Below are 9,507 nucleotides of genomic sequence, written 5' to 3' on the forward strand. Positions count from 1 at the left end.
CTTAGACCATCTCATAATTTATGAGTTCAGGATTTTTTGGGTGGGGCTGAAAGCATGCTTCGATGACGCACTAGAGCACTCTTTAACATACGCGTCCCCCCCCCCCCAACACTGTAACATTACAAATCCTAGAGCGCACAAAGCTTTTTACCTGCATTTGTTTTTAGGGGTACTCGTGACACTGAGCACAGATGAAAATTTATAGCCACAGTTGTGTGTTGTTGTTTTTTTAAGTACTAACATTAATGTTGCTCCCTCACTATAAAACTGTGACAAAGGTAGGAACACATCAACGGTGAATGTGTTGGAACGGGTCTGAACAGACTGTAGTTGGTGGAGGGACAGAGACGGGAGGAAGATAAAGGCCACACAGTGGACCATGAAGCTACTGCTACCCTGGACAGGTCACCATGGTTAGTTCTTCACTGTTAGCCTAACAAGTTCGCAGACTGTGGGCAAAGCCTGATCTGCATGTTCATGCTTGTTTAGCAGGTGTTTCATTAAATTACTCCCACTGGCTTTTTATTTGCAAAGGTTTTAATGCACGAACATTAATGAGCAAAGGGCTTCCTGCCTCCACTGTCTGCTCCGTGTGTGTGTGTGTGTGTGTGTGTGTGTGTGTGTGTGTGTGTGTGTGGGAGCTCAGCACTGCCCATTCTCATTCAAACACCAGAAAAGGACACAGAAAGGACAAGTGGCTCCATAAACACCAAAACCATATTTTCCATCCATTACTCTCACTCAATGGTATTGATAAACTGCTCCTGTAGAGCCCTAGCTCAGTAGCACTAGTTCTCCTGTTTGATCATGAGTTACTGCACCTACTACAGCCTACAGTTTGCTAGCGAGCTATGCCTTCGCCCCAAAAATGCATCTTTCCTACACATTCGCCCTTAATACATCCATGATGAGAACAGGTGGAGCATTTCCATGATTGGATGTGACTTCAGTGTCTTCACCCGACACGCCTGCAGCATTTCAGATGCAGAGAATACTTAAACTCAGAACACGTTTATTTCCACTTTACCCCAACTTTAAATTACCCACTCGAAGAAAACAGCAGCTACTCTGCAAAATTGTCATTTGAAGGCTTAAAACTCAAACTGTGTGTGTGTGTGTTTGTTTAACGTACCCTCTCCATAGCGTCTTGGTTGTACGCCAGGTAATACAAGCAGAGTGAAACTCCAGTTGCAGCCATAGATGGCCTCGGGATCTCCAGGAGTTTTTGCACTCCTCCATGAGCAATGAACTCTGCTGCAAACTTCTTGTGGAGGAGCAGTGAAGCAAGATACTGAGGAGAAAGAAGAGATCGACTTCAGTGAAAAAAACTGCTGTGTTGCTCAGTCATTATCCAGATGACAAAGCTTCCCTTACCAGACAATCTGTACTGTTCATCAAATTAAATTTAGGACTTTTTAAGACTTTAAGACCTAAACAAATTAAAAATATCTCCAAAGCAGAACAAACTAACACAGGTGCAGCATATGTAACAATTTTTCTTTCAAAATTAATGATCACAAACAAATATGATTATGTAATCCATGCATAATCCAGGAGATATACTGTATTCTTTAAAGTAAAAACTCATTTACATGACAATTATTGGTGTGAACACAGTCTGTGGGTGTGACAATAAAGTCATTTATAATGGAGAGAACCACATGTATGGTTTTTGGTAACTTGCAGATCAGACAAGTGTAATCATGAACATTTCTCTCAGCATCAACATTACACACATTCAGTCACCAATTTATTAGTTCCAGATTTCTTCATGTGATTATGTCTGATCTTAATTTGTAATTTCACTTAAGTAATTGTATTTGTAGGTTCTCCCTGGGTACTCCAGCTTCCTCCCACAGTCCAAAGACATGCAGTTTAGGTTGATTGGCGACTCTAAACTAATAATGAACCAACCAATTGGACTGAACAGCAAATTCACCAAAGAATTATCTTGATTATTTACTGAGTGTATGACTCTGTTCTTCATTGGAAAAATATAATGTAATGTGTTATAATCAAAGAACACTGAGTCATCAGATCTGAAAGTAGTGATGCTGGCATTTAGACTGGGTGACTCAGGAAGGATCTAAGTCTATGGACAAAAATAATCCAGAACACACTGCAGCACATTTCCATGATTTTTTGTGGCTCGTGAGGACGACTGTCTTACCAGGAGTGCATCAAACGTCAGCTGGACATTATTGGTCCGCTGGAGGTCTATGTAGTTCATTAGCAATGACCGCGTGTCCAGCTGCATGAAGACAGCAAGCAGCTAAAGAGGGGAGAAAGATTACTGACTTCACAGGTGCTTTAACAGGACTGAGACTGAGTGAAATGTGAGTGTTCGGCAAAGTCTATGGACACATTAAAAACAAGCTGTGGCTGGTTTTAGTCTCACCTCCTGGTAATCTCCGAGTGGTGTCAGATACTGCAGGATGAGCCTCTGCTCCATGGCTGGGCTCAGTGGGGAAAGGCAATAGTCAGAGCCAATCACCATCGGGCTCATTGCAGACCAGGAGTTGCTGGGCAGCTGTTCACTGCAATCACTTCTCTCCAGCTCCTTCTCAGTTCTACAGGAGGAGGAGGTGAAGTTCAACTTCTGCTTAGCCTTCCTCCCATTCTCCTTTACTGCCCTCACTCCTCCTCTTCCTCCCTGCCTGTCCTCCGTCTCCCTAGAGCCAGGGTCTGAGCGCACTTGGTAAACGTAGTGTGGAAGCAGCCGTGCTGAGCTGGATCCACCACGGTTGTTGCTACAGCCACCCTTTTTCTGGGCTGAACCAAGCAGGGACAAAGGTTTAGAACTGGACTTTGACACTGGCCTGCTGCTCTCACCACCTCTTTTGTTTCTCTCATCCTCTGTTTGGTCTTGTTGGTCTGTTGAGGTGCTTGAGGTCTGGATGGCTTTAACCTGAGAGTCCTGAGGTAGATTCTGGGAGGTCTTGGTGGGACTGAGGTGATTCTTGGCCTCTTCGGTCTGCAGCTCATGAAGGCGCCCAATCAAGATTGGTACCTGAATGTTCAGAGGAAACAAGTCATAAGAATTATGAAAAGTTACTGAAGACTGTGTAGTGATAATCACGTTTTAAACTAAGTCATGTTTCCATTAACATTGCTCCTTAAACTGTCAGAAAATGTGACATTACATAGCCTAAACCACAGAACATGTTTAGTGGCATGTACTGTATGTACTGTATATGCAAACCACAGTGGCATCATGTCAATCTAAGTGAACCTTTTGGAATTACAAAACAATCCTAAAAGAATCCTCCCTTGTGGAGTGTCCCAGTCAGAGCCCAGGCCTGAACCCAACAGAGATGCTGTGGAATGAGTTGAGAGAGCACTCACATCAGACACCCTGAGTTTTGAGATCACGCCACAGGTGCTCTATAGGACTTAGATGTGGACTCATTGCTGGCCACTTCAGAACTCTCCAGCACATCATCTGAAACCATTTCTGCTTTTTGAATTCTGCTTTGGGTCATTGTCCTGCTGTAAGATCCATGACCTCTGACAGAGACCCATCTTTCTGACACTGGGCCCTGCATTACACCCCAGAATTCATTGGAAGTCTTCAGATTTCATAATGCCTTACACACAGTCAAGACATCCAGTGTGTGGCTCCAACACAAAAAATAAATAAACAAACATGAGAATTGCAACAATTTTCTGGGAGAAGTTGTGCACTATCTGACACAAATGCAGGGGTGGCAATGTTTTGGGCAATGACTGTGTGTCTGGGATGAAGCAGCTCACTGAGGAAGAACAGTTGAAAACTCCTCCTGAATGTTTGTGTATTATTGAAATGTATTGTGTTTGTCTGTTAGTGAAGATCACATCACATTTTATGACCAGTTAATGCAAAAGGGTTCACAGACTTTATAGTGCCACTTGTAGTGCCTTCTCGACTTGCATGGCCTGTTATCTTAAACATCTGTATTTAAGTCTCTCTTGTCTCTAAATTAATGGTGAATCAGGAGAATTTCCCTGCAGTATTTCCTGTCCTCAAGAAGTCTCAGATCTTAGAAAAGGAGGGTGGTCATAATACAAGAGACATGGCCAAATTAATTCCAGTCAATATACTATTTATTTGGTCCTGTCCAAGGAGTACATAGCCCTGTGATGGACTGGCGATCTGTCCAGGGTATACCCCACCTCTTGCCCAATGTCAGCTGGGACAGGCTCCAGCTCCCACGACCCTATTCAGGAATAAGCAGTATAGATAATGGATGTATGCATGGATGGAGTACATATCATACTGGGGCAGCTGAGACTCAGGAAGTAGAGAAAGTCATCCCCTGTCCAGAAGAACGGCGGTGGTTCAATCCCTGGCTTCTCCAGTTCACATGTCATAGTGTCCCTGGACAAGACGCTGAAGCCCAAGTTGCTCTCACCGGTGTGTAAGTATGTCAACATTTGTGTGTGCGAGTCCTATTAGTGTAAAGCTCTTCAGTGCATAGAAAACCATTACTTACATCCATTTACCATACTTTTGTATGTTGTATAACTAACTATGGATGTGTGTGAGCCCCACCAGTTGAGCGTTTTCCTCACGGTGGCTGGCCGCTACTTCCTGGTTGCTCATGGCTCTGGCCAGCAGGCCCACGGCATACACGCACCGTGGTCGCTCTGATTTCCGAGCCCAGCTGAACAATTTCCCAATCAGACCTTCCTGTCACACACAAAACAAAGTGATTCACTCACAAGTCAGCAAATGTACAGCAGCATTACATCCACCTCCACAAAAAAAAAAAAGTATTTAAAATCTCAGTGTTTTGTTCAGATGAGTCACTTCTCTGGGACCATTTCTGGCATCCTGATAGTTTAAGAGGTTAAAAAAGGGGTCCACGGTTACTGTAATGAGTCTCTATTTCTTGGTCATCATAATTGAAAAGGTGGAAGTAAAGAACATTGTGCTCAACCAAGCACAAAATCCAAAGTACCTAACCCTTGATGTAGTTCAAACTGTCGCACATTAGCACAGGGGAAAATGCAGATATGTTTTGGCTCTGCCTTCTTCAGTATATAACAGTCCTTCAGCTTCCTGGTGGAGCCCTTTTACCTTTTCACCAGCAATGAGTATTAATCAGCTTATTGTGCTTTGGATCACCACAATGTAAAACATGCTACACACTATCTGCTTTCCCAACATCTAACCTTGTCAATCCCCCTTCCTTGTGTGCTGTCTAATAAAGAGAAGCCACCTTTGACAGAAGTCTATGTTCATGTTTTACCTTCTCCTGGAAGACTACTGCAGTGTCCAGGCCTGGCATGATGTTCTGAAGCAGACGACAGGCTGCTGTGTTGAGATCCAGCTCTGTGCTGGTCATTATGTACATGTCCAACAGCTGCAAAACACACATTAAATTCCAATGAGAGTGCCAACTAACTGTTGCATATATGAATATTCCATTCCAAAAGCTTATGTGCAACAAAGGATGGTGGTCGGACGCAATCTGCCACCGTTGTGAAGTGAGTACGCATATGGGTGCCGCACCATAACCACTCGACTACTGGGGCACCCGAGATCAAGTCTTTATTTTATTTTATTTTTTTTAATCACTTGTATGGTTTAGGTTCATACATGCTCTGTGCCAGAAGCAGAAGAAAACATTTGATGGACAAACCACATCTTATGATTTCATCAAAAACTCAACAGCTCTCACCGCATTAGTGAAGTCCTCATTCATAAAGAGTATCTTCAGGAGTTGTCCCAGCATACAGTCTGGGTCTGCTCGCCCTGTACAGTTAGACAGGAGTTGGAAATTCATCAACCAATCACAAAAATTAATGACTGCTTCAGTTCAGCTCAGAAAAACCTTACTTGCACATTTATAGTGAAAAATGCTAAAAATGATCTGCAGATGGGTAATTAATTTGTTTACTAAATCACGTACAACTACATAGTCTGAAGTGTGTTTTTAATTGTTATAAAAAGAATAAAAGACATTTTAAGTAATAACCTGGATGACGGTCATCAAACGGATCAGGATCTGATCTGTGATACTCTCCTGTCTCCTGTTCAATCAGCTCTGATACTCTGCAAAAAGCATAGGGACAAGACACAGTCACCTTCTTGAAAATCAACCAGAGACAGAAATACAGTAGATGGACAGAGGGAGTCTGACATGAAGCCAGGTCTGTTTTATCTAATTACAGTAAATAAACATTAACACCACAAAAAAAAAAATCCTGCTGACTTAGTAAGGATGGACACCAGTTGTTCTGTGGTGCCCCGCTGTGCTTCTTCCCATTCGTCCAGCAGAGTAGTAAGCTCCGCCTTAGCATCCACAGCCATGGCACCTGACTCTAGGACAACTGACTCGCCAGCCGGCGCTGCTTCTTCTTGGGAAGACATCACTTCCTAGAGAACAGGAGGAGGAGGAAACAAAATAAGAGTAAAAAGGAGAAGGGACAGTGAAACAATGGCAGATGAAAACAGCTTCAAGAGCTGTGGATACATGTTTCAAACAATCAATATGGCAATGTGTGTCAGTGTGTAGCAGTGCACTTGCACCACAGATCATTTGCTTTTGGACTTTTCTACAGAAGTGAATTTGCACAAAATGTCCGAATTTCATTCCTTTTTATTAAAAGCACAAGGGTTGTGTTATGTTAGAAAAGAGCTAATGTATAGGACATGTTCTCAGAAGGCACAAGTTTTTAGGTAAGTAAAAGCCCTAAATTTAAAATCAAAAGTATCAAAAGAAAAAGTGCTCCAGTAAAATGTCCTCTGTGACTGATATATTATCATACAGTATATGACAATTAGAGAAGAAGAAGAAGAAGAAGCTTTATTTTATTGTCACTGTGACATGTACAACGAAATTTTGTTTGGAGCCAAGGGCGCCGGGCCGCTGGTGCATACACGGCACCATCATGGGAAACTTGGGGGGGTTCAGTGTCTTGCCCAAGGACCCTTCGACATGTGGACTGCAGGCACCAAGATTCGAACCTTCAACCTTTCAGTTGGGAGACGGCTGCCCTACCCACCACTGTCGCCCCCATATTAGATGGTTCGCATTTCATTATATTTGGCTGACTAACAATAAGAAATACTGTTATCTGAGTGAATTTTACTGATGCAGCTGCTCAGTGTAGAGCTATACTTTATATATGGTCAGCTAGTTTATTGGTGGCTCCCAAGGGGGGGGTCAAGCCTCTCCTAGGGGGGGAACAAAGTAAACCTGAGGGGTCATGGGTCATGAGATAATTCATGGGAGAGCAACTTTTATTAGTAATAATATCACATACTTCTGTAATGTTAGATTTTTTTGTGAAATATTGGACAATTTGATCAATTTGAGCCCCAAACAGTAAATCCCTTTTTGTTTTAATGGATTTTTGGTGGAGCTGCTACACATCTGAAAAATGATGAGGCGTTGGGACCCCTTGACATGTTTTGAGACTCCCACCACACAATTTTCATTAAAGAGCTCTCAAGATAGAAGATCTGGTTTAAAGTTTAGATCCGCATTGCATTTTAGAAACTTGCCAAATACTTTTTAAAGAAAGGAAAAAAAACACTCTGAAAGTGTGAAATAGTCAGTTACAGAGTACAATATGTCCCACTGAATTGCAGAGTATAAGCACTACTGCAGTTACTTGAGTATAAGCACAGATAGTAAAATAGATATACTAAAGTCAAGTACAAGTAGCTCAGAACAACGGTAACGTCACTTTTGTAAATGTACCTGATAACCGAGTCTCTGACCTTATTCCTTAATGACTTGTGGCTCCTGACACTTCCCAGCGGCTGTGTGAGTATGACTCGGCCTCGAGACATCTCAAAGTGAATATTGAACTGTTTCAGACCCGTGAGAGAGGAGTACCTTACGATCCACACCAACAGGTGGCCTCTGCTCGGACACTATCTCATCTGTGAGCCCACAGCTAACGGCGAAGAAGCGGGAGTTAGCACACTGAGCTAACTCGTCTAAATTCACGCTGCTTCATCTGCATTTTCCTTTGAGTATAACACAAGGACACTTGTCCCTCCGCCGCCCGTCCAATGTTGTGTTAGGTTAAGGTTTCAACATCTCCTGCGGAGCTCAGCGACTAGTGACAGTTGGTTGCCTCATGCCAGTCGGACACAAACAGCTCAGCTAGCAACTTCACACACCGTTTAAATGTTCACTCACCTGAACATAAACGTCCTCCGCGTTGTGTTTCTCAGTTCAACTCGTCGCTTGTGGGAATTTTGTGGAATTTGCCACTAAAGAGCACATGAAACACCGCTAACACATAACGTTTAAAAAGTTTCACGTTTCTTTCCAAACTTCTCCCGTCGGACGCACCGAACAACAGTCCACGATAGATGACGAAGCACGCCAGCCTTCACATGGGACTTGTAGTTCAAAAGGACAAATAAGTTTAATCTGCGCCGGAAGAGGTACTCGGTTGCTAGACATAAAACTCCACTGGGGCACAGGACCCTCATAACTTAAATCACACATTTTTTTTCTTAAATGTTTATTGCTTATCTCACTATTCCACTGTCTGCTGCTACCACAATAACTACTGGTAAAGGTAAAAATGTAGAGATATAAATGTTAATGAAAATAGCTTCCACATTAGTGTCAGAAAATCTCGTTTACCTCTAAGTAGAGCCTGAACACTGTAAATCTATATTTACATCTAAATTTATACCTGAATGCATTAGTTTAAAGTTGCTCTAAAGTCTAAATACCACTACTCACTATTTCATGAATGAAAACGCTTTGTTCAAACGGAACGCCTCCTTTGTGACATTTTTTTCCCAGCATGCTCGGCGGCCCAGTATATGTCTTACATTTGACAGATTCTGGCTTCTGAACAGCAATAGATGTCGATGATTCTCGTAGAATATTGTTTGTGGATGTTTTATCAAAATACCCACCTTCGTTCAAATTCGACCTAAACGATAACACCCTGACCTAAAACGCCGTCAGGAAGGCGAAACTACAAGTACCAGGGCTGAAAACGCGTGATATTAGTTGGTCCGATGACGGTGGGGTTTCAATTGATTGCTACAGTGAGTTACAGAACCTCCACGTTTCTTCTCTCCCCTCCTTCACCGTCGGTATTGACCAGCTTTTTAAATATTAGCGTAAGCAAGAGTTTCGCCATAACAACGGGACACCTCGGCAATTATCACATGGTTTCAAAAGCAGTCATCAGGATAACGTGATTTATTATCATTACTGATTACAGAGATGATCTAAGATATTATTATTAGAAATCTCCTTATTGAGAAAGGTGTGTTAACCTGTTGGATTACACTGATAACTAGTGGAAACATGGAGGTGATCTAAACCTTTTGACTGGTGGTGCACACTCTGAGAATTTAAATTAAAATTTGACAGCATCCACCCTATGACACTTGTTACATCTCTGCTGTAGCTGTGAGAACTCATTTCAAGCCTCTATACTTTACTAAAGGCACATGTCCAAAATATTGCAGTTTTAAGTCCACTCTTGACAGGACACAACACAATAACGCAACACAGTGATAAACACATTTTAAAGTGA

At 42.5% G+C, this 9,507-nt stretch overlaps 1 protein-coding gene across 2 annotated transcripts in view; it reads right to left on the minus strand.

The window, feature by feature from the left end:
• LOC109972000 (protein VPRBP-like) overlaps positions 1–8,362 on the minus strand; it is a 28,207-nt gene extending 19,845 nt beyond the window's left edge. The window contains exons 1-9 of one of the 2 annotated variants that reach the window (XM_020620580.1): positions 8,139–8,362; positions 6,198–6,361; positions 5,961–6,037; positions 5,664–5,737; positions 5,232–5,345; positions 4,532–4,669; positions 2,399–3,010; positions 2,171–2,272; positions 1,133–1,291 (exon numbers count right to left, since the gene is read on the minus strand). In XM_020620580.1, coding sequence (XP_020476236.1) covers positions 1,133–1,291; positions 2,171–2,272; positions 2,399–3,010; positions 4,532–4,669; positions 5,232–5,345; positions 5,664–5,737; positions 5,961–6,037; positions 6,198–6,355 — 1,434 coding nt within the window. In that variant the 5' untranslated portion in view covers positions 6,356–6,361; positions 8,139–8,362. Of the gene's footprint in view, positions 1–1,132; positions 1,292–2,170; positions 2,273–2,398; positions 3,011–4,531; positions 4,670–5,231; positions 5,361–5,663; positions 5,738–5,960; positions 6,038–6,197; positions 6,362–8,138 lie in introns of those variants that run through there. The other variant, XM_020620581.1, reaches the window with a different exon arrangement.
• Positions 8,363–9,507: the final 1,145 nt, after the last annotated feature.

Source organism: Monopterus albus, unplaced genomic scaffold (genome assembly GCF_001952655.1).
Source record: "Monopterus albus unplaced genomic scaffold, M_albus_1.0 scaffold242.1, whole genome shotgun sequence".
NCBI classification, from domain to species: domain Eukaryota; kingdom Metazoa; phylum Chordata; class Actinopteri; order Synbranchiformes; family Synbranchidae; genus Monopterus; species Monopterus albus.